This window comes from Tamandua tetradactyla, chromosome 15 (genome assembly GCF_023851605.1).
Source record: "Tamandua tetradactyla isolate mTamTet1 chromosome 15, mTamTet1.pri, whole genome shotgun sequence".
NCBI lineage: Eukaryota > Metazoa > Chordata > Mammalia > Pilosa > Myrmecophagidae > Tamandua > Tamandua tetradactyla.
The window spans coordinates 43868911-43895248 of record NC_135341.1 but is presented as its reverse complement, the minus strand read 5'-3'; the positions used below and the strand labels follow the sequence as shown (position 1 = coordinate 43895248).

The 26338-nt window shown below is 36.1% G+C and overlaps 1 protein-coding gene across 6 annotated transcripts in view; it reads left to right on the top strand.

The window, feature by feature from the left end:
• SNRK (SNF related kinase) overlaps positions 1-26338 on the top strand; it is a 71839-nt gene that overhangs the window by 17252 nt on the left and 28249 nt on the right. For 3 of the 6 annotated variants that reach the window (XM_077129638.1, XM_077129637.1, XM_077129636.1), the window contains exons 3-4: positions 492-617; positions 713-1186. In XM_077129638.1, coding sequence (XP_076985753.1) covers positions 545-617; positions 713-1186 — 547 coding nt within the window. In that variant the 5' untranslated portion in view covers positions 492-544. Of the gene's footprint in view, positions 1-491; positions 1187-26338 lie in introns of all 6 variants that reach the window. The other 3 variants (XM_077129633.1, XM_077129634.1, XM_077129635.1) reach the window with 1 other exon arrangement.

Sequence of the window (26338 nt, the reverse complement as noted above, 5' to 3'; positions counted from 1 at the left end):
GCTAGGAGAGTTAGAGAAGCTTCCACCTAAGGAATTTGTATTTACAGGAAATGGTGCTAATCTTGGGATAACAGGAAAAAATTGTTGGGTTTCTATCCAGTTGTTTATTATTTTTTTCCCCTTCCTGTCAAGTCTTGCCTTGATTTTTAAGTTACTGATCAAAATTACTTTTGGAATATGTTTGTTTTTTAAACATAGCTTATTAAACTTGTCAGTTGTTTTATTTCTGACGTCAAAAAATTCCTTCTAATAGAACTATTTTTTTTTCAGTTTGTAAAAGATCATATGGCATTTAAGATTCTCAGCCTTTAATAGTGAGCCCTCAATATAGAAATAGGTTCTCATAAATGATCCTAACTCATTTTATAGCTTAATATATTTACTAAGTTTTTACTAAAACAAAATAGAAAAACAAGTAAGATGAAGACATTTATCATGTGCTATGAAAGAAAAAATTACAGAAACTTAATTTTGTTTCTCTTATTTTGTAGATTTCCATGGCCACATTGAAAATGAATTCCTTATTTTCACCACATTTTCTTGTATGAGAAGATCCGTTTCAGACAGTCTAAAAACTTTTTCTTCTGTTGGACAAGCATGGCAGGATTCAAGAGAGGGTATGATGGAAAGATTGCTGGATTATATGATCTGGATAAAACCTTGGGTCGAGGTCATTTTGCAGTGGTTAAACTTGCAAGGCATGTCTTTACAGGTGAAAAGGTGGCAGTAAAAGTTATTGACAAGACAAAACTGGACACTCTAGCCACCGGTCATCTTTTCCAGGAAGTGAGATGTATGAAACTAGTGCAGCATCCTAACATCGTACGCCTTTATGAAGTCATTGACACCCAGACCAAACTATATCTTATTCTAGAACTGGGAGATGGAGGAGATATGTTTGATTACATAATGAAACACGAGGAGGGTCTTAATGAAGACTTGGCGAAGAAGTACTTTGCTCAGATAGTTCACGCTATATCTTATTGCCATAAACTCCATGTAGTTCACAGAGACTTAAAACCAGAAAATGTGGTCTTCTTTGAAAAACAAGGTCTTGTAAAGTTGACAGACTTTGGTTTCAGCAACAAGTTTCAACCAGGGAAGAAGCTCACAACAAGCTGTGGATCTCTTGCATATTCTGCTCCAGAAATTCTGCTTGGTGATGAATATGATGCACCCGCAGTAGGTAGGTAACGTTCTGTCCATTATTTGTCCACTTTAATTCTGATAGCTGCAGTTTAGTTGGTCAACTCATTTGTTGTTTATCTAAAGATAATTTTTAAGAGAATTTGTTAAAAGTGTCTTAATTAATACATTGGGTTTCATGAATGCCACAAATATCCCTAAAGTTAGCAGTAGTTATTTCATTCTTTAGGTACCAAATGTCTGAAGTATATTTGTTACCACAAAGGAAAATGAGTAAGTTATATTTAAGGTAACCTCTTATCTGCACATTGTAATTTTTTAAGGTCTTAATACTTTAGTATCTAATTATATCCTTCTAGTAGTGGCCGTAGTCATCTTCTTGTTGTCAATTACCATTAACAGTCTTTTGAGACCCATATTGAAAAGGTCCTATGAATATTACAGTGCAGTGTAAAGAGTTTTAGACATTGGAATAGTTTATTAACTGTAACCTTGAATAAAGTACTTAACATATCTCCGTTTCATTTTTTTATCCATAAAATAGAATTAATTTATATGTGGATATAGTGTTTCCCATTTTATCTTGTTTGCTTTTCACAACGACCTGTTATTATTAATTTTGTTTATAGAATAGGAAAACTGACATACAGACTTACTGCTATATGGTGGATCCTGAAATCATGGTAGCTCCTGGCATTTCCATCCTACACTCTGTCCCTGCACATCCAAAACATTTTCGTGCTGTTGCACTCACTTTGAATTAATATACTTCTGGTGGGGTTGTCTACTGCCTTTCAGATTTGTGTCATCTTTGTCCCCTTGGAATTGTATCTGTCCTGAGAGTCGTGAATGAATTTAGTTTTAATTTTTATGGATCTTCATCTGAGGATGTGGTCAGTTTTTTTCATTTTTAGTTTACTCTTAGAAAAATATTCCCTAATATTACTTGCACTTGATGATACGCTTCATGGATGGGAAGTCTTCCATTTACATTCGGATAGTTTAAAATGTAGATTGCAAAAGAGTAATGGCAGAGGTACACTTAAGTGCTGACATCATACTGAATGCTTTGTCTACCACGGCACTGCTCTTCACTTTAGACTAGCAAGTGCTAGAAAAGAAAGGGTTAACAAGTAGTTTCTGTCCACTACAGATAATCAGGCTTCAGTGAAGTCTTTCATTAAAATATGTGAACCAGAGATTTTTGATTAGTGAAGCAGCTTTAACCAGAAAATGAAGCCAGGCATTCATTTACAGAAGAGGAAACACAGTGTCTTTGAAAAGCTGTCCACCCTTGTTGGTAATGAGAGAAAGGCAATTGAAAACCACGGGATACTGTTTCATACTCTTCCCATTAGCAAAAACTAAAGTCAGACAAAACTATGTGTTGACAAAAGATTATAGGACATCAGGAACACTTATACAATTTAGAGGGCATAAAGTTAAAGATGACGCATCCTTTGACCCAGCAATTCTCCGGGGTATGTACCTGAAAGAAGTACCTACTCATGTACAAGGAGAGATTTTTTAAGAATGTTTTGAATAGCATTGTTGAATATTCATCAGCAGGAGAATAAATTGTTCAATACTCATATTATGGGATTCTCTATTTTAATGAGAATGAATGAGCTTGAACTATGTATGTCAGCATGGCTGAATTTCACAGATGTAATGTTTAAAGGGGAAAGATCAAGTTGATGAAGAGTATATATAGTATTATACCGTTTATGTAAAAGTATAAAACATGAAAAACAATATAATATTTTGTTTAGGCATGCATATGTATATGAAAAATGTATGAGATAAAAATAGGTTACCTCTGATGGACAGGCATTTATCTAGGGGGTTTCAGCTGAACTGGTGATATTAAGTTGGGAGGTGGGTACACAGGTGGTCTTTGTAATTTTTTTTATCTTTTTGCATGTATTTAATATTGCATAATAAAACTTTAAAAGTAAAGGAAGATAAAATTCTCTGTAAGGATCCACACCATTCTGATAAAGGGTTACCTTATATTGGTAAAGTAGAATTGGGTGGAATTCATGGGTAACCTTTTCATTCTTGTATTTATTCCAATTCATTTTGTGAATAAATAAATACAGAATTGTTTCTTAAAAAAATGGAACTGACTGTGTTTTTGTTAACATACTGTTAATTTATAGGACCAAACCAATCAGTGGTTTTTCACAGGTATTTAGTAAAATAACTGGGCAGTAATAAAATATGTCATTTTATTAAATTGCCATATGATGCTAAATAAGACAACTTTGATTCAGTTTTATAAATAAGTATTTTATAAGTATACAGGTCATTAGCATTGAGACTTAGCTTGGGAATTTTCTATTTTATTATACTTTTCAAAGAATCATTTTTTATTTTACTTCTCAATTGTACTTTTTGTTTTCTATCTCAATTGTACTTTTTGTTTTCTATCTACATCATTTTTCCTTTTATCCTGAAGATGGTGACATCATAATTCTTTGTAGGGTCTTTGAGGTTGTTTTTCCTTATCTTTTTTTTTAGTGTCTTGAACGAACATTTTATTTTACTTATTGTCTTGATTTCTAATAAATGCATTTAAGACAATATGTTGCCCTCTTTTACAATCTCTGGTGATATCTTAAGGGTTTCACTCTGCATTCATTGTTGTTCATTGTTAAAGTTTATCTTTACTGTTTTTTTTTATTGTTTAACCTAAAACTTAGAAAGGTGTTTTTTAAAAGAAAACTCAAAATGTATTTTTCCTTTTGGCTATCTGATTTTTAATTTCTAATTTGAATATGTCGCAGTCAGTGAAATACACTTTCATTTACACTTAAATATTTACACTTAATTGTACAAATTTCTTGGCCTCCCTATCCTTTACTTGGTTTCTTTTGTTTGTCATCATTTCAGAGAAGATTTCTGAAAAAATTCTCCAAGTCCTTTTCTGTCTATAAAGATCCTCACGTTTGAATGGTAACTTGGCTGGGTATCAAAATATGTATCCAAAATCATTTTTCTCCCAACTTTGAAGATATTTTTTCGTCATCTTTTTGCTTGCAAAGTTGCCACTGAGAGGAGTGATTTTGTATTCTTTGTTGGATTACATTTCATTGATTCTGAGGAGCATGTTTTTTAACACTTAAGTCCTTCTTCAGAGGACTCCAATAGATTAGTTTCCTTGGGTATTCGTTTTTGTTTTTGGTTTTTATAAATTTGGTTCCTCTTTCATGGTACTCATTTTTCTCAGAGACTTGTAGATTGTTAGATATGTGTTCATTTCTATTTTCTGAAAGCCTGGATGTGAATATGATGTTTGATTATTGTAGCCAACCACTAGTGGATGTGGGAGAGCAGAGGGTATGCAGCCAGGTGGATGTTCTTTTAACTGGGCTTAATGTTTGCCAAAGGCATCAGTAGACCCTTTGGGCATCATCCTTCTCTCTCTCTCTGTCCCAAGTACCTGTAATTACTTCTCCCACCTAGAACAAATGTCTGCTTGGGCATGTTTGTTATAGTTTAGGATTGTGGGGTGGGAGGAGATAGTCCCAAATTAATCCTTCTTATGTTGTCTTGGTTCTATTCCTTCCTGTTTCCAGTTCATGTTATATAAAAGGGAGCTCCACATAATCCTCCCAATGGTTGTCGGTCTCTGATGTCTTCTTTCAGTCTGATTCTACTTGTCTTTTACCTGATTTGTCATATATAAGGATTTGAGAAGGGTTGACTGAGTCATCCTCAGTGAGCTATTAATTCATTTGCATTGGTGGGCTTTTAAGAATGTACATCAAGTTGCTTCACTGAATTAGAAAGAAGAGAAAACATGTTTTTTAATGAAAAATCCTGGAATTTATCACATTCCCTGAAATTCCTGTGGTGTAGACTGCAGTGCAGCAGCACACACGGTGGAGAGCATATTTCTGCTTGTTTTATTAGCTTACCTAATGGAAGAACTCACTGGGCTGAGCAGACAGGGGAATAACCTGTGTCTGTTAGTTACTGGAATGCTTCATGCCTTTGTTCTCGTCTCCTGGAAAGACAAGCTCTGACGATACTGTTGGGGACCTTGCTGTCTGTTGGGTGGTGGCCTGTGTGTAGTAAGCCTTCAAGTGAATTTCTGGGTAAATTTGTTTATTCAAAGCAGTATTAAAGCATACTGCTATAAAAAAGCAAAACTAAACTCTTCTTTAAAAATTTCTTCATTATAGAAATTCTAATATGGGAAAACTGTCTCTTAGGTTACAGATTCACAACTTCTTGGTAGTTGTGAAACCCTGACATTGTATTTTATTTTTTCACTTTGCTAACATTTAAAATTTTATTTTTAAATTTAAATTAATTAAATTTGGTATTGAGAACTTTATCACATGAGATTTGAAGACTTCCTAGAATGTTATTAGAATGAGACTTCCTGGAACTGAAAACCTCAATATTAGATGCTTCCTTGTTCATAGACAAACTCTTTCAAAAATGAAATATTCAGTCTCTACATTAATTTGGTATGCCAGTTAGGCGACAGATAATTGCCTGAAACTAAATTACTTAAAACATGACAACATGCAATGGTTTTGTTTTAGAGTCAGCATGTGTAACTTTTTGGGATATAAACAAAAACTTGTATACACTGTACCAACAGTATTTCTCAGATTTGTAGTTTAGCATTTAATGGAATTATCTACAATTATGAGAATGTCATCGTACACATTATTATGCAAAAAATAGAGCTCTTTTCTTCATAAGTCTGTATTTTGCCCTGCATTAAAATATGGCTCTTTGTCTGCTCTCAGGAAGCTAGAATTAGAGGGGGAACTTTCTCACCTTGATAAAGAGCAGCTACAAAAAACTGTCACCTAAACATCATACTTAATAGTGAAAGACTGAATGCTTTCTCCTAAAATCAGGAACAAGGCAAAGATGTATATTCGTACTACTCTTAATCAACTTAGTTTTGAGAGGCATATAGATTGGAAAGCTGCCTCTATTTGTAGATGACATAATTGTCTACATAAAAAAAGCTCAAATAATCTACAGAGGAACTCCTGGAACTAATAAGTGAACCCAGCAAGGTCACAGGTTACAAGATCAACTTGCAAGTTCAGTAGTTGCATTTCTAAATACTAAAAACGAATGTGTGGAAACCGAAATAAAAATATCATTTATAGTAACACCGAAGAAAATGAAACACTTAGGTATGCTTCTAATAAAACACATACTGTGTCTGCTAAAAGTTATGAATTGCTAATGAAAGAAATCAAAGAGCAAAATAAATGGAGAGACACCTGTTCACTATTGAAAGACAACATAGTAAAAATACCTCTCCAAATTGAGCTATAGATTTAACGCAATTCCTATTAAAAGTCCTAGATGGATTAAAAAAATTTTTATTTAAGAAAACAAACAATACGCTTAGAACCACCAAAGACAGATGTCTTAGTTAGCTTAACCATAGGCATATTTAAATAAAGTATCCATATAATCATTGTAAAACCTGTGTTTGTGCAGTAAGTTTCATAAGCCAATTTAAAATTAAGGCAACAAGGAAAAAAACCTACAAATTCAGATAGCAAAGTTCTTAAATTCTAAGTATTAAACATGAACTTAGATACCATTTGATCAGCTGTTGAAGCTGTGAATAGTCTCAAAATATCACACAGAAAGTTCTTATGTTTATCTGCATTGCTATAGTAATGTCCTATGTTACTAAATATTTTCCTGATTTCAGGAAAATATCTTGCATGGATTTTATAGACATATTCTAAAATTTGTATGGTAAAACAAAGGATTGAGGATGTTAAAACAGTTTTGAAAAAGAATAATAATGAGAGTGGGTCACAACCCACGTTCAAGATTTACTATGAAGTGACAATCATCAAGACAGTGTGTTATTGATAGATCAGTGGAACAGAAGAGAGAACTCAGAAATAGACCTACACAAATATGTTCAACTGATTTCTTTAAAAACTTTTTGTTTTTAACTACTTTCAAACTTAAAGAGCAATTACAAAAATAATACAAACTCCATACAGAGAACTCCAACATACCCCTACCCACCCATTCCCTTCTGATACCCAGATCTACCAATTTTAACATCTTGCCACATTTGCCATAATCATTCTATCCACCTATGTCCTGTTTGTCTATTTATCACCCATTTTCTGAACAGCTGAATGTAGGTTATATACATCATGCTCCATGAACACTTAATACTGACATGTACATTTTTCCTAAGAACAAGGATTTTCACTTTAAGTGCAGTTATCAAGTTCAAGAAATTTAACATTGATATAAAGCTTCTAATCTACATTCCAATTTTTCGTATGTCCCAACAATTTCCCTTTGGGCCTTTTCCCTTTTTAGATCCCAACTGGGAATCATGTATTGCATTTAATTGTTGTCTCTTTAGTATCCCTTCCTCCCTCCGTCCTTCCTGCTCTCCATCCCTTCCTTCCTAATATTGTGGTGCCCTCACCACCTTCTATTTCTAAAGCTTTCTCATCTCCCCAAACAGAAACCATGCACCTATTATGCATTAACTCCCCATTCCCTCTGTCCCTTGCCCCTGGAAACCTGTACTCTAATTTCTATCTTGATGTGCTTTAATATTCTCCAATATTTTCTTTATGATTACCATGGGGCTTCAATTTAACATCCTAAATCTGTAATAATCTCTTTTGCTTTGATACCAATTTAACTTCAATAATTTACACAAACTGTGTTCCTATGCTCTTCCATCCCCCAAATTTTATGTAGTTTTTGTCACAACTTAACATGTTTATACATTATGAGCCCAAAACCACTGATTTATTGCATTTTATGCTTTTCCCTTTTAGATCCTGTAAAAAGCAAAAAGTGGAATTACAACCCCAAAATATAGTAATACTGTTATCTATATTTATTCATGTTATTACCTTCACCAGGGCTATTTATTTTTTCATGGGGCTTGGGTTTATTGTCTATCAATCATTTCCTTTCAACCTGTAGAACTCCTTTTAGCATTTCTTGTAGGGCTGGTCTAGTGGTGACAAAGTCTCAGCAGCTGTTTATATGGGAACGTCTTAATCTCTCTCTCATATTTGAAAGACAGTTTTGCTAGTTATAGAATTCTTGAGTGGCAATTTTTGGCTTTCAGTACTTTAATATATCACTACTACCCCTACCCTCTTGCCTCCATGGTTTCTGCTGAGAAATCAGCATTTAAACATATAAAGGTGCCTTTGTGTGTGACATGTTGCTTTTGGCTTTCAGACTTCTCTATCTTTGGCATTCAACAGTTTGATTATAGAACGCAGTGAAGTGAGTATGTTTGGGTTTATTCTATTTGGAGTTTGTAGAGCATCTTAGATGTGTATATTCATGTCCTTTGTTAAATTTAGGAAGTTTTCAATCATTTGTTTCTTTGATTATTCTCTCTGTCCCTTTCTCTCTTTTCCTTCTTGAACACCCCCATTGTGTAATTTGGCATGGATGGTGTCATATAGTTTCCTCAGGGTCTGTTGACTTTTCTTCATTCATTCTTCTTTTCTTCAGACTGGATGATTTCAATGGTCTTATTTTTAAGTTCTCTGATTCTTTCTTCTACCAGCTCCATTCCGCTGTTGGAGCCTTCTAGGGATTTTAAAATTTCTTTTATTGTGGTCTTCAGCTCTGTTTCATTCCTTTTCATAATTTCCACCTTCCTATTTATTCTCTTTTTGTTCATGTGTTGTTTTTCTCATTTCTTTTAATTCTTTGTCTGTGTTTTCCTTTACCACTTTGACCATATTTAGGACCATTCTTTGTCTGGAATATCTCAGGTCTGGCTCTCCTTATTGATGGTTTCTGATGCTTTAACCTTCTCCTTTGTCTGAGCAGTTGCCTCCTGTTTCCTTGTATGCTTTATAACCTTTTGTTGAATCCTGGATGTTTTGGAATTTTGATGTATTGTTCCTGGAATTTAGACTCTTAGGTGTTTGTTCCATATGCTTATATACAGGTAGTGCTACAATAGAGCTTTCCTTGAATGTGAGGAGCTAACAAAAAAAAAGGAGAAAGGTAAAAAAAAAAGCATCTCCCAGTCTTTGCAGATTGACCTATATGAGCACTCTCCTTCAAGGTTTATCCATAGAATAGGTTTAGAATACAGTCTCCCTGATCCTTCCTGTACTTGTTTCTTGTCTTAGGCATGTACATTTGACCCTAGGAATTCCCCTGTTTATGCAGATAAGAATGTTCCCTCTTCAGAAAAACGTGTCCCTGTGGTTCCAGGCACTCCACTGTATTTTCTATAGTCAGCAGTTCCTTCCCACAATGTTCTATAAGAGAGCTCTTTGCCACCTTCCATACCCAGGGCATGTTCTGAGACAGTCTGAGACCCTCAGGCCCCCACAAGAGAGACTGGGCCAGACATACCTGCTCTCAGTATTTGCACAAAGGTTACTTTGCTACGTTCAGAACAGGGACCAGAGAGCTGCAGTGGGAAACTAGCCAGCTAGGGAGCCAAGAGCCAGTAAGAAGTGGGGGTGGGCCCAGCCAAGCAGCCAAGAGATCCTGACACTTTTAAGTAGCTTCTTTCTTGATTTGACACTTGCCTTGTTACTGCAATCCACTAAACTATCTTATGCTTTGAGAAAGATGTTTCTGTCAGTTCTTGTAGGTTGTTCAAAGCTTCTTTTGGGGAATGGAGCCCTGAAGTGTCTGTCATCTTGATCCCCAACTGATTAGGTCCAGTTCAGTGAAGAAAGGATAACCTTTTAAACAAATGGTACAGGAACAAGTAGACAACAAAAGCAAAAAAAAAAAAGTGTCAACTAAACCTCATATCTTATATAAAAGCTCTCCAAGACTTACTTATAAAGCATAAAACTATGAAGCTTTTAGGGAAAAAAAAAACATCAGGTCCTGGGTATAACTGAAAGCTTCTGGACCAAAAGCACGATCCTTAAAAAGAAAAAAAAGTGATGAATTGAACTTCATTAAAATGAAAATTTTGCTCTGCCAAAGATCTTGTGAAGACGAAATGAAAAGCTATAGATGGGGAGAAAATATTTAGAAACCACCTATTTGTCCAAGGACTAGTATCTAGGATATATAAAGCATTCTTCACACTCAACAGTTAAAAAAAAAAAAAAACTAGAAAATGAGCAAAAGATATGAGCAGATATTTTACCAAAGAGGATTTGCAGATGACCAGTAAGCATGTGAAAAGTATTAACTCTTAGCCATTAAGGAAATGAAAATTAAAAGCACAATGAGAGATCAGGTTATACTTATGAAAACAGCTAAAATTAAAAAAAAAAAAAATGATACCACCAAATGCTGGTTAGGATGTTAAAAAACTGGATCATTCATACATTGCTGGTGGGAATGTAAAATGGTATAGCCACTCTGGAAAAAGTTTGACAGTTTCTTATAAAACTAAATATGCACTTACCACATGATCCAGCAATTATAGGCTTGGGCATTTATCCCAGAGAAATGAAAGCCTATGTTCCCATAAAGAACTGTACGTGAATGTTCAGAGCAGTTTTATTGGTAAAAGCCCCAAACTGAAAACAACCCAGATGTTCTTCAAGAAGCGAATGAGTAAATGAACTGGCACATCCATACCACACTTGAATACTATGCAGCAGTAATAAGGAATAAACTGAGATAGATTTCAAGGGAATTATGCTGAGTGAAAAAAGTCAATCTCAAAAGCAATCTGAATTACATGCTATATAGTTCCATTTACATAATTTTCTTGAAATAATTAGTGTATAATGACTGATTGTGGTGGTTGCCAGGGGTTAGAGATGGTGGTTGGTTTGCTTCAAAGAATAATGTGAAGTCGCATTGTAGCAATTGAACACTTTTGTAACTGGTAGTAGTTTCACAAATCTGCATTTCATAAAATTGCATAGAACTATACACACACAAATGAGTGAACGTAAAACTGATGAAATCTAAAGTTCTGTGCACTGTACCCATGTCACTTCTCTTGTTTTCATATTGTACTGTATAGCTGTTGCCATTGGGGAAAATTGGCTGAAGGGTACATGGGGCCTCTTTTTTTTTCTCACAACTCTTGTGAATCTGTAATTATTTCAAAATAAAAAGTTAAAAACATATATTATTCATTGCCTGGAAGGGAAGTATCCCAGTGTGGATATTCCTGCAATGTCTAGGATTTTATGTTTGTATCAATAATGCCTTATTATAATCTGGATATGAAGGTTAATATGACAAACACTGAATTTTTACAGTGTTTGAATGCATGCTAACACATGTTTTAAAAATAAAAACAATTTAAAACCAGGTAATCAGTAAAAAAAGTCCTTCCACTGAACTGTGAACTTTTAGCCTTCACCATGTTAAAAGTACTACCTGTATTTATTTTGAAGTGGTAGTTCTTAACTTTTTCTGCTTCATAATGTAATGCTTTTAGAATTGCTAAAGGCTATAGACATATGTTAGAATTGACACACACAGAATATCTTTAATTATTTCTTACTTTGACCGAACATTGAATGTGAAGAATGTCTCAAAATCCAGTATGAATTTTAGAATACCAGTCTCTAGTCTATCTGAAAAGAATTTCATTGCCTTGTGAAAAAGTAGATTAGTAAAACACGATAACTGAGGCATTTTTGGCTATTACATGCATTGATATATCCTTGCCTTTATTTCAGATTTAATGAAATCTCTGTAGAGAAGCTGTTAATGTACTTGCTTTTAAATTTCTTCCCAGGCTGCACCAAATTTGGATGTATAGTTTAGTTTTTCATCCCTAAGTCATCATTTACTAGAGGTAGATGTCTTAAAATGTTTCAGTGTTTCCAAATTTCAACCATCTTCTCCCAGAGTCAGAACTGGTATAATTTTTATCATCACTTACTCTGTTTATCATTTGAACATATGGACACTGACGAGTTTTAGATTAGAAGATGTCAGGCTTGCCTGTCAGAGCCCATGTGTTACAGGGTCTTTTAGTTTACAAATGCTGCCAGAATGCAGTATACCGGAAATGGATGAGCTTTTATAGAGGGGATTGAGTAAATTACAAGTTTACAGTTCTAAGGCCTTAAGAATGTCCAAACTAAGGCATCTAGAGAAACATACCTTGACTCCGAAGAAAGGGCTGAATGTCATCCAGGTTTCCTCTGGCATGTGAGAAGGCATATGGCTAACATTTGCTGGTCCATTCTTAGCTTCTCTGAGGCAAAACTCTTGCTTGCTTGCTTGCTTGCTTGCGTAGCATCTTATGGGAAGGCACATGGCAACATCTGCTGGACTCTTCTCCCTGTTTCTGCTTTCAACGGCTTTTGTAAATCCTCTGGTCCTTCTGGCATTTTCCTCTACACCTCCTAATGTCTGTGTCAGAGTTCTATGTTGGCTCTTTTCAGGATGCCAGTAAACTAATCAAGACCCACCTTGAATGGATGGAATCACATCTCCATCTAATCAAAAGTTCACATGCACAATTGGGTGTGTCACATCTCCATGTAAACAACCTAATTAGAAAGTCCTAGCCTACAGTATTGAATAAAGATTAGAAGAACAAGGTTTTTCTGGGGTACATGGCAGTTTCAAACCAGCATACAGGGCTTCAAACCTGTGTGTAGAGTTTGGTTATCCATTCTAAAGGGATGATTTGTGCCTCTCTGGCAGCATAGGAGGTTTGGTCTGCTTTAAATTAGGACTTTAATAAGTTCTATTAAAGAGGTGAATAAAAACCTACCTGCATAAAGGTGCCCAGAATGAACTGCATTGAGCCTGAGACCTAGGCATATAGTCACATGAGTAGCTTTAAATCGAGAACTGAAAAACTTAGTAATAGAAATGTAGCGCACACCTTCCATAACCCATCTGCCAAGTGTGATATCACGTGCTCTGAAAGATAACATAATACAAAGAATTCTCATCATTTCCTGTGGCATAAAACCAAAAGGAAAATGGAAAATCTTTCTCTAAGCTTTCTGAAGTTTCACATGCCCATGAGAGATGGCAAGTGTTGAAAAATTACAAATGAACAAGTAATCTGGTTTGAACCCTCTGAAATAAAAGAACTTTATTCGATATTCTGAGTTCACAAAGTACCGGCTTTATAATATGGGTACTATATAGTTACTTGGGAAAACAGTGGTTCTTCTCAAGTGGAATATTTGGGGCTTTATAAACAAATCATTATTGAGTTTAATACTTATAATAAAGATTCTTGATCATGAAATGTTTATGGTAATTTACGTTCTAGATACCATTACAGATGGGTTTTCACATTAACTCAAGCCATTGATTTTTCAGTGTTTGAGAGCCCCGAAAAATATGACAAATTATTCATGAGTTGTGATATGTTTACTTTCATTTTTGGCTATGGTGCTCAGTGTTCTCCCACTGTTGTATGACAGATTAAATGAAATATTTGTTGACACTGTTTTGGAAAGTATAAATTATTGTAATAATGATTTGGTAGGACTTAAATTGGTGGTTCTCAACTCTATCAGTTTCACCTGGGGGAGATTTTTTTTTTAAATATGTAGATTTTTAAAAAAGATGTAGCTTGGGTCCTACCCCCAGAGATTCTGATTCTTGGAGGCCCTATCCAGAAGGTCCCGTGGGATTCTGATGTGTGTCTAGCCTTGAGAATCATTGATTGAAACCTGTAGAATCAAATGTTTTCAGATATTAGTGGAAAAATAGATTCTCAACATTTTAATTCTAATGTTCTTTGAAGAATAAATGTTAGGAAAAAAATTTAAACCTCTTATGGTTCAAAAAGCAAATGTGAATGCATATTTCTTTTTTTTGATGTTGATTATTTGAGCTTAATTTTTTCCTTTCCTGTTTTTTATCACAGTCTGTTTATTTAGGGATAAGTAAATGAAAACTGAATTTCAGGTCCTTTGGAAATTTTTTCTGCTGTTGTATCCTCAGACCTAGTGTCTGGAACTTCAAGCTAGATGCTTTTTGGGGACCCTTTTATATTGATATTTTCTCTGAGGAGGCCAGAACCTGTCCTCCCTGCTTCTTTTCCACTGCCATCCCCTGTACCTTCCTTTTAGGGTACCTCATGCAATAGAAGGGCACCCCGCTGTCTCATTCCAAACATTCTTCATCCAGAAGGCTCATAGCACCTTTATAAAAGTTTTTTGAGGGCTCTTATTATGAAACTGAACTAGAAGTATTTGAGTTTTTTTTTTTTTAATAGGTTCTTAGGGCACTTATTCCCTTCTTCTAAATCCTGGTGAAAAGACAAAGCTATGCATATTTGTTAATCATAGGTCTTATTTAACTAAAAGCTGGATATTATTATTCATCTATGTTTCAGAGCAGTGTCCAAGCTGAGTCTTCGGGTATTTCGTCTGAGGAAATAAGAGTGGGGCTGAGTGACCTAAGTATGTTTATCTTAAAAAGAAGTTAAAAGAAGGGAGTGATTTGAGGGGTAGATTTCCTTTCCTTTCTTTCTTGCTGACACAATTTTCAGATACTGAAAGTTCCAAGTGAGGGGCCGTGCAAGGGCTTTGGACAAAGCTGAATCAGAAATCCCAATGGGAAGCAGCTATGAAGAAGGGGGAATTCCTTGTCCACAGGCTGAGGTGGCAGGTTCAGGTAACCATCATTTAAAAGGAAAACAATATAAGACCCTTTAAAAATTTAAGTCTGGTTATGTCACTCTGCTCAGAACACCAAAGACCTTCAGAATGCCCACCAGAGTCCTCAGTGGATGACACAACCCTCAGGATCATCTTCCCTGTTCCTTCTCCAACTTTCCTTCCCAGTGCTTTCCCAGACACTCACTCTGCTCCAGCCATGCCTCCTCCCCTTGTCATTCACTCTGCCAGTCCTGGTTCTACCACAGGGCCTTTGCATCTCCCTCTCTCTGCCTACCCCACTTTTGCCCAGATACTCTTGCTCATACACTACCCTCTCAGCGAGGCCCCCTGTCTCCTGTTCTTCCTCACCACACTTCTCCTGTGTTTAGGATTGTTGAGAGGATTAAATAAAAGAATACATGTGAAGTACTCGGCATAACACCAGACCCAAAATCAGCGTTCAGTCACGTGTAACTGTCTCAGCACTTACTCTTTTGGAGAGGACTCAGAATGCCTTCTGTTTGTTTGGTACTGTGGCTGTGATTTGGGAAGGGCATCTGTGCCATCATGGCCTCATTTTCCTTCCTACTTCTTGCTGGATACAGGAGGAACAGTATCTAAAGTTCTCTCTTCTCCTTTGGAAATTTGTTCTTGGGGGAATTTCTGAAATGTTGGCCACCATGAAAAAACTAGGAGGAAGGACAGGCCCTTGACTGTTGCTCATGTGTCTTTCTCACACATTTTCAGTTGAATTTAACTTTCAGAATGTTAGTTTATTTGCATTTAGGGAGTAAGTTAACTTCTAAAGTAGGGATATTTCTCTCTTTTTAATGCTACGTAAAAGAAAACGAATCTTGGTGATTTTTTTGTTAACTGATAAATTTCTTGGAATGTTAGAAGAGTTTTTGAAACCACCTAGAACAGTAACTTTTAGTACAAAATACATAGAGAATGTTATTTTAAAAAACTGAATCTACTTGTCTTCATTTTAGGTAGTAGCATATGTATATTATACTGTGAAAAGACGTATACATCAAATCTATCATGCTAAAAGGTTGGTTCTAACTGCTGATTTCTTGCTTAGCAAACTAGTCTAGGAGACCTTTAAGGGGTAAACAGATAAAAATCCAATCTGTTTAGGCATTTTTTTGGGGGGGGGGCGGCAGGGGTGCGGGGTGCGGGGAGAAATGTAAGCCTGTGGAAGAAAGACTAGTTTGCTAAGCAAGAAATCAGTTAGAACCAACCTTTTAGCATGATAGATTTGATGTGTACTTATTTTCACAGTATAATATACATTGCTGGACAGACTCTGAACTCAGAATGTTCAAGTCAAGTTATTTTCTGTCTTTTTAAGAACTGTTGAAGAATATGTTTATTTACATTCAAGCTGCCATATTTGGTCACTCTTTCTTGCTCACTCTGAGATGGTCCTGCCAGGACTGGTTACTAACAGGTTCTTGGTTTTCTGGGTAAACCTTGTCCTGTCAGGTCAGGAAGTTGAACATCACAACTCCAGGAGTGGCTGTTTGGGGAATGCTTTCACAATCACATTAGGACAGAAATGGCTTAATTCTTTCAAGGACTGTGGCTGCTGTCAGTCAGATCCTCGCATATTAACAATACTGACTTTGGTAGAGACTGATGGAGAACAGAGTGCCGCAGAGCTAAGCAGGTTCTTTAACAGAGATTTTACCTTGGAACTGTTGCTTTGTTATGCCTATGGTTCCAAATATGCACCTTTCACTGGGTTTTTTATTTCTTATTCCCATTTTTTAATATAACCTATTTTGTCTTTGAAAAGTATTAATGTATCTTACCTAATGGTTCTTAATGATTTATTAGCTTTATAAGGATGTGTGAAAATTACTTGCAGTTCATATAAAAACAGTACCTAATTTAACATTTTAAAATTTTAATTTAGAATTATTTTAAATTCTGGAACCCAAGAAAAAAATTGTAGGACCTCAACGTTTGTGGCACAATGTTTGGTGGGTAGGAACTGAAACTTTGTATACTGAGACCCTCTTCGTGCAAATCCTCGTGCCCAGGACACTGCCAGGCAGAGTAGGCACGCTATAATTTTGGATAAATGTAATGGAGGGGACTGTGGATAGCTAAAAAAAGAGGAGGCTGAGGACATGCCCTGATTTGCCTTCTCCATTTGGAATTGGACGGGGTGATACCAAGCTGAGCTCCCTCCAGATGGTCTGCTCTGTCCTCTTGCTGGATGATAAGGTCGTTGAGAGAGGAAACAGTGTTTTTGTTTTTATCTTATCTCTGCCTTTTTCCCAGTGACTGCTAAACATGACAAGCTCTTAATGGTTATTTGAATGACTATATATTACAGAGATGAATTAAAGAAATGAACATTTACATTCTTCTAAACTTCTTTACAGAGTTTAGTTGGTGTCACTCTCTATTACCTTTCCTATCACTCTCCATTGTCTTTCCTCATATTTTTGCTCACTTTTGTTAACTCCTTTGCCTTGCCTTCTTTTTGGTTATTTAATGAATCCTAGACTCTTAGAGAAACTAATGATAGTAGTGGACACTCTCTTCAGAGAGATGAACATGTATACATTTTGGTTCAATTTCAGAGTTGCTTAGACCAGTGTGAAGCCTTTTTATAATAGATCTGGCCTTAAAAGTTTATGGGGCTGAATAAAAAGCAAGCCTACAACTATTTGACAGAAATGATGAACACCAGCAGTTTTGAAATAAACTTTGAAGCCTGAAATTTAGTAGAAAATAGTGCCTTTTTGTTCCTCTGCATACTTGACTTTAACTTGTTGTTTTATATATTAGATCTCTCATTTTCCTTAATGTGTCTTGAATTTTCTAGCTGTGCTTTGGATGGGGAAGTTGTAATAAAGACAATCTATTAGAGGGATGGTTATCAGTGGGACTGTTTCCAAAAGAAGCATAGTCCTTGGGGGTACAATCTTTATTTTTTAAAATAGTTTGACTTGTTAAGTACTTGGTATATTTGATATGATATTTTTATATATATACCATTATTTGCAGTTTTACATAATTAACTGAGAGTTTGTATGTATCAACTCTTCACTGACGGAGGTTCCGGTTACCTTTTAGAAACATGGATTGGGAGCTCCAGTAAATGGTAGAGAGCTGCTCAGATGCTGTGATCTCTATATTCTAGGGTATGGTTTTCAGTTTTCTGCTCAGCAGTAATTCATTTCTAGAGGACCAAAACTGGCTTAAATTCTTGAGACTTGTATAAAATAAAATATGAGTTGATTGGTATATGAGCAATATGAAATATCAGTCAACTACAAGCTTATAGTCTTGCATCACAATAGCTCTTTTTTCAAAATGTTACCTATTTTTGGGTTTTTTAAAAAAGATGTTATATAAGAGATCCCCTTTTAGGGCATATATGAAAAACTCATAGCCAGCATCATACTTGACAGTGAGAGGCTGAAAGCATTCCCCCTAAGATCAGGAATAAGACAAGGATGCCTGTTGTCACTACTATTATTCAGCATTGTACTGGAAGTCCTAGCTAGAGTGATTAGACAGAAAAAAGAAATAAAAGCCATCTAGATTGGAAAGGAAGAAGTAAAACTTTCATTATTTGCAAATGACAAGATCCTATCCTTAGAAAATCCTGAGAAATCTGTGACAAAGCTACTTGAGCTAATAAACAAATTCAGCAAAGTAGCAGAATACAAGATGAATATACAAGAATCAGTAATGTTTCTGTATATGGGTAATGACATAATATAGGAGACAATTAAGGAAAAAATTTCCTTCCAAATAGTAACCAAAAAAATCAGGTATCTAGGAGTAAGCCTAACCAGGGATGTCAAAGAATTATATATAGCAAATTATTGAACATTACTAAAAGAAAAAAATGACCTAAATAGATGGAAAGACATTCCATTGCACGTGGATAGGAAGGCTGAATGTTGTGAAGATGTCACGTCTACCCAAATTGATGTAGAAATTCAATGCAGTACTAATCAAAATCCCAGCAACCTAATGTGAAGACTTGGAAAAACTAGTTGTCAGATTTATTTGGAAGGGAAAGAGACCTATGTGGTAGTTAGGTTCAGGTGTCAACTTGGCCAGATGATATTGCTGTGTTCTATTTCTGTGGACTTGTCATCAATATGTGAAATTCATCTGTGGCTGATTGCATTTGCTGTTGGCTAAGGGGAATGCTTCCACAATGAGAGAGGTTTAATTTGAATAGTTGGAGGCTTAAAAGAGAGCGCTCAGAAGAGAGCTCAGCAAGTCAGCAGCTCAGCATACCTCATCTCAGCACTGACAGCTCAGCACAGACCTTTGGAGATACAGAAAGGCCCTGGGAAAGCCGTTGGAACCCAGAAGCCAGGAGAAAAGGCCAACAGATGTTGCCGTATGCTTTCCCATGTAACCGAGAATCTCAGATAAAAGTTAGCTGCCTTTCCTCTGAAGAACTATAAATTTTTAACTAAATAAATCTTATTAAAATAAAACCTTTAAAAAATAAATAAATAAAATATAAATATAAATAAATATAAATATAAATATAAATAAAACCTTATAAAAGCTGATACATCTCTGGTGTATTGCATTTTGGTAGGTTTGGTAAACTAAAACACCCTGAGCAGCTAAAGATATCTTAAAAAAAGAAGAGCGAGGTGGGGAAACTGTCAACTTCCTGACTTTAAAGCTTACTGTAAAGCTACAGAGGTCAGAAAGGCCTGGTACTGGCGCAAAGATAGAAGTATCAGCCAGTGGAATCAAATCAAGAATGTGGAGATAGCCACCAAATCTATGGGCAAATGATCTTCAATAAGGCCCCCAAATCCGCTGAAGTGGAACAGAATAGTCTTTTCAATAAGTAGGCATGGTAGTGGTAGATATCGATTGCCAAAAGAATGAAAGAGAAGCCCTATCTTATACTCTATACAAAAATTAATTCAAAATGTATTAAGGACCTAAATGTTAAGAACCAGTAAGTACCATAAAACTTCTAGAAGAAAATGCAGGGAAACATCTTCACGATCTAGTAATAAGAGGTAGTTTCTTAAACTTTATACCTAAAGCACGGGGAGCGAAAAAATAGATATTTACACACCAATGTTCATAGCAGTACATTCACAGATGCCAAAAGATCTAAATGATCAACAGATGAGTGGCTAAACAAAATGTGATATATACATATGATGGATTATTTTGCAGCAGTAAGACAAAATGAGGTCCTGAAGCATGTGATGACGTGGATGAACCATGAGAACATAATGCTGAGTGAAATATGTCAGACACAAAAGAATAGATACTGTATGATTCCACTATTATGACTCTAGTAAAGACTGATGAAAATTATCTAAAATTCAATATGCTGCTGATTGTGCAACCGAGTGAGGATACTGTAATACACAGTATGTTTATTTTGGACATTATCCATGATGCCCTATAGATGGAGGGAGCTGGAGTGTACAATGACTGAGAAGCAAAATGGCATACTGTGATAGATTTATATGACATGATATAGTGTGGCTGTAGAGAAGGAAAGATATCAAGAAGCATACAGTGAACTGAACAAACCTTGGGGACAGTGTGTTGTGCAAAATAACCCAGAAACAAAAGAACAAATATGCTAAGGTCTTGTTCAGAAAATACTTGTAAGAAAATTGGAGCCTATATTATAAGTCCTTACAGCAGCCAAGTTTATGCTGAAGTTGTAAATGTATTTCTGGATGCTGAGAGGCTGAGCTATAAGTGTATCAGCTGGTATTTTCCTAGGACTTCGAGTAACTCTGTGATACCTGGGACCCAGAGATGGAATACTGCAGCCCTGAAGGTTAGCATAGCTATGTATAATAACAGTTAAAACAACCAAAGGGGAGATCGGGCCTCAATTACAGTTAAAAACCAAGCCAATCTGGCTGGGACTAAGGTAAATCAGAATGCAGGCTACAAGATAGTATATGTACTGTAGACCTTCACCCACTGTATGGGACCAAAGGCAGAAAGGTTTAGTATGTCTAGAACTAAATTTTCTGTAACACATGATCTAAATCCACTTGTCTGGAAAGCTCATTTGAACAACCCAGACTCCTAGGGTCCAGAGTGGGAACAAGGCCTCGTAGTTCTGTGTAACTTGGTGTAATACTGGGACACATCTCAGATGGTGGTGGGCTGATAATCAGAAGGTGTTGGTGGAATCCCTTGAGGATCTGAAGGGGGAAGAATATGTATATATGTCGAACTATTGAACTTTACTATCTGAGAAACCCCAGTACCCTCTCAACCATAAGGGACACTCAGGAAAATGGACGCAGCCCCTGATTTTGAGGCTTGCCCTTAGGAAATTTGTTTCTCTTGGGGAGAAGCTAAGACTGCCCGTGGCAAAGCTTGGAAGTTCTTTCCAGGTAGCCTCTTTGTTGCCCAGATGTGGCCTCTCTCTCTCTCTAGGCCCAACTCCATCAAAAAATGTCGTTGTCCTCCCCTGTGTGGGACATGACATTCAGGGGTGAAGATCTCCCTGACAGTGTGGGGTATGGCTCCTGGGGATGAGACTGGTCCTGGCACCATGGAATCAACAATGCCTTCCGGACCAAGGGGAGGAAAAGAGGAATTAAAAGATGCCTAATTATAGGCCTCAGTGGCCAAGAGAGATCAAGTGGAGTAGAGAGGCTACTCTGGAAGCATCTCTCATGTAAGCTTCAATTAGATAGTGCTCATTACCATGGTTTGCTAAATCCCAAGCTTCATCAAACTTGTTGACTCTTGAGAGCACCTAAGGATCGAGCTGAGACTCTATAAAGGTTTCATGCACTAAGTTTGTTTTCCTGATAACCTATAATTCCCTTAGGGTTCCTAAGTCAGATAAATCTTGAGGGACCAGCCTCTCCAAGATTATCAATTAATTGCATCCCCCTGTCCTTTAGTGCTGACACCCCTTTTCAACATAAAAAAATTAGAATGGGTGTTACTACTGATACTGGTTGAAGTTAGATAGTAAATCAAAGAAGTTTTTCAGCTAGCTATTTACTGATAACTTGATAATATGTCCTTGCAAAGTATCCACCTACAAACTAATGTTAGAGTAAAATTAGGACTTTTCTAAATTCAAATGGAACGTTCTGCTTCCAGGTAGAATAACATAGGTTGCAGCAGACTAAAGGTCCTGCCGTAACAAATAGAAACAAAATAATAACATGCAGAAATCATGTTCTTAAAGTTTGGGAAGTTATAGACTAAATGAACTAAAATTCCTGATAGAGAAGAGCCCCTTCTACAAGAGAGACAGAAATTCAAAAGAAAATTATCAAGTGTTACCTCAGGAATTTCAAGGATCACAAATGTTCCTTAAACATTTAAAAAGGTTAAATTCAATCAACCTACAAGGAGATCTTTGTGCTTAAAAAGGTTAAATTCAATCAACCTACAAGGAGATCTTTGTGGTTTTATTTTTTTTTTATCTACGTTGTCTCAGCATCAAGGGATCCCTGTAGATTGGGAGAGGGATCAGGGGAGAAGGAGGAAATAGAATAGGATTTAACAAGTATGACTGCTGAATCACTATATTAATGTTCCATCTACCCTCCCGTGTTTAGGAGCAGCTAGAAGGAAAAATCTGAGATGGTGGAATAGTAGTAGCCCATGTCAAACTCTGGGATCTGTTCTGTAACTTCTGAAATGTGCTTTGAAGATCACTGCTTTTTTTCTTTACTTTGTATATATTTTATATTTTACAATAAAAAATGTAAAAAAAAAATGAAACCACAAAGATCTCCTTGTAGGTTGATTGAATTTAACCTTTTTAAGGAACATTTGTGATCCTTGAAATTCCTGAGGTAACACTTGATAATTTTCTTTTGAATTTCTGTCTCTCTTGTAGAAGGGGCTCTTCTCTATCAGGAATTTTAGTTCATTTAGTCCTATAACTTCCCAAACTTTAAGAACATGATTTCTGCATGTTATTATTTTGTTTCTATTTGTTACGGCAGGACCTTTAGTCTGCTGCAACCTATGTTATTCTACCTGGAAGCAGAACGTTCCATTTGAATTTAGAAAAGTCCTAATTTTACTCTAACATTGGTTTGTAGGTGGATACTTTGCAAGGACAGACATGTTATCAAGTTATCAGTAAATAGCTAGCTGAAAAACTTCTTTGATTTACTATCTAACTTCAACCAGTATCAATATGACTTTATTAGTAGGCAGAGGCAGGGATAGGTAGAGGATGTAAATGTCCTCTGACTTTCTAACCTTTGACTTATCTGGCTATTTCTGGGAGTTAAGGAAAGCAGTTTTGCTGTGATAAGAAGGCTTTACAAATTGTTTTTGTGTTCATTTTACTTAATATTGATAAACTTAATAATCCTTAGCTATCAGTATTTCTTTCCAATTATAGAACTGCTTGTGGATCACTTTTTTTTTTTAACATTTGTTCCCCCTATTATTTATTTTTATTGCATATATTCTACTCGTCTATTGACAAGGTAGATAAAAGGAGCATCAGACACAAGGTTTTCACAATCACACAATCACATTGTGAAAGCTATATCATTATTCAGTCATCTTCAAGAAACATGGCTACTGGAACACAGCTCCATTTTCAGGCAGTTCCCTCCAGCCTCTCCCTTACATCTTGAATAACAAGGTGATATCTACTCAATGTGTAAGAAAAACCTTCAGGATAACCTCTTGACTCTGGAATCTCTCAGCCATTGACACTTAGTCTCATTTCACTTTTCCTTCTTTTGGTCGAGAAGATTTTCTCAATTCCTTGATGCTCAGTTTCAGCTCATTCTAGGGTTTTTCTCAATCCCTTGATGCTGAGTCTCAGCTCATTCCAGGATCTCTGTCCCACATTGCCAGGAAGGTCCACACCCCTGGGAGTCATGTCCCACGCAGACAGAGGGAGGGTGGTGAGATTGTTTGTCGTGTTGGCTGAAGAGAGAGGCCACATCTGAGCAACAAAAGAGGCTCTCTTACAGAGTCGAGAGGTTATCCTGGAGGTTATTCTTACACATTTAGTAGATATCACCTTGTTGTTCAAGATGTAGTGGAGAGGCTGGAGGGAATTGCCTGAAAATGTAGTGCTGTGGCGGGCCGCGGTGGCTCAGCGGGCAAGAGTGCTTGCCTGCCGTGCCGGAGGACCCCGGTTCGATTCCCGGCCCCAGCCCATGTAAAAAACAAACAAACAAACAAAATATAATAAAACAAGAAAATGTTTAAAAATGTTTCCCTTCCTTCCATCCTTCCTTCCTTCTCTGTCTTTCCTTCCTTTCCTCCCTCTCTCTTTAAAAAAAAAAAAAAAAAAAATGTAGTGCTGTGTTCCAGTAGCCATGTTTCCTGATGATGATTGAACAATGATATAGCTTTCACAATGAGACTCTGTGAATGTGAAAACCTTATGTCTGATGCTCCTTTTAGCTACTATAGCAACAGAAGAGTAGAACATATGGAATAAAAATAAATAACAGGGGGAACAGATGTTAAAATAAATTCAGTTTGAAATAGTGGTAGGTGAAGACGAGGGGTAAGGGTTATGGTATGTATAGTTTGTTTTTTTTTTTTCTCTCTCTATTATCGTTTTATTTCTTTTTCTGTTGTCTTTTTATTTCTTTTTCTAAATTGATGCTAATGTACTAAGAAATGATGAATATGCAACTATGTGATGATATTAAGAATTACTGATTGTATATGTAGAATGGAATGATTTCTAATTGTTTTGTTAGTTAATTTTTTTTTAATTAATAAAAAAAAAAAAGAGGCTCTCTTGGGGGGTGACTCTTAGGACTAAATTTTAAGTAGACTTGACCTATCCTCTGTGGGGTTAAGTTTCATATGAACAAACCCCAAGACTGGGGGCTCAGCCTATAGCTTTGGTTGTCCACACTGCTTGTGAGAATATCAAGAATTCAACTTGGGGAAGTTGAATTTCTCCCCGTTCTCACCATTCCCTGAAGGGGGCTTTGTAAATACTTTTCCACTCACTGATCAGATCACTCTGGGATTCATCGAGGCATCACTCTGGGCAAACCAACAAAATTTCATGTCCTACCTGAGATTCCAAGTACTTATGGTGTTCAATCAAAGTATCTACATAAGTTATATTAGGAAATGCACTAGTCAAAATATAAATTTTGTACCAAATAAACATTTTTTGCTTTAGTCTCACACATAAGGTGAGATTTTAAAATATTAATTACCATCTATTTTCAGCAACCTGCAGTAATGACATTCCTTTGTTCTTCCTCATGCAAAAACATTTTTAAATTTTGTACATTTAGTCACTATTATTATACACTCTAGGCATTCCTAGATTATACCATCTCAGTCTTTAACATCTATCTTTCTTTCTGATATCATTTATGCCCCCAGCCCTCCTCCCTCTGTCATTCTCACATGCAGCTTCATTCAGTGTTTTAACATAATTGTATTACAGTTAGGTAGTATAGTGCTGTCCATTTCTGGGTTTTTACATTCAGTCCTGTTGTTGATCACTTTCGTTATATTGGTTCCTGAGTTGTCCCTAACACAGCAGAGCACTAGGAAGCCAGTGAATAAATGCTCTTGGGTACATGAAATGGACTGTGCATTGTATAAAACTAATGAATTTTTTCATAGCTTTCAATCTCTCTCACTCAGATCCTTCGTTATTTTTACATAAAATTCTAGCAAGTTCAGTAAATCCATACTTGAAGCCTTCAGCTGATAGATAGTAACATAGGGACCTCCTAGTGGTAGGCACCCTGGTAGTAGTGAGAGATGAGAAAGAAATATGAAATCATACTTGAAAACTCTTAAAAACATGATGTGGGCCTCTTTTTGCTACCTGGCTTTTAGGTGTTTAGCAGTGTTTATGGGTCTTGTCAGATATAGGGTGTGATATCTACTCTCCATGGAAGCTGCTCTAAAAGAAGAATCCTAAATGGAAGATAAGATGCGGCTATCTTCTATAAATAAGCCAGGTGGTTATTACTTTTTGTGTGAGTGAATGGACAGAGATGAATTGGGAAGGCCCAGGACACACAGTACAGCAGTGTCATTGTTGCTGAAGATTCACCCTTTACTGCCAACCTCAAAGGTCATTACTGAGTCGCAGTGCCTGGTAAATCGTGGTGCCACATATCTGTAGGATATACATATCTGTTTCTGCATTATGGCCCTTCAGTATAGGTACTGACATGTTCTCCGAGGACACTTCTGTATCTTTGCATGGTCCTTTAGCTATAATTCTAAGTTATGTAGAAAAAAGGACAGGCTAATAATTTTAAATTCCACTATTCTCAAAAGACAACAGGAGAAAGAATTATTTAATAAATTGTTCTGGAATAATTAAATATTTGGGAAAGAAAAAATGATAGATCCCTACCTGTGTTGTATGTCAAAATAAATTCCAGATGAATTAAAGAGTTGTATGTGAAAAATTAAGCCAAACTTATTACATAGCTTACCGTAATAGTAGAGGACAGACAGATAAATGGAACAGAAAAGAGAAGCCAGAAATAGACCAACACAAACAAATTCAACTGATTTGTGACAAAGGTGTTAAAATGAAGGGAAGACAGCACAAATGGCATTGGATCATTGGCTAGCCGTGGGCCAAAAAAAGGAACCCAATCTAAGGATCGGTGGACTGTATCAATGTCATAATATACTATGTTGTGTTATATATAATATATATGTTATAATAT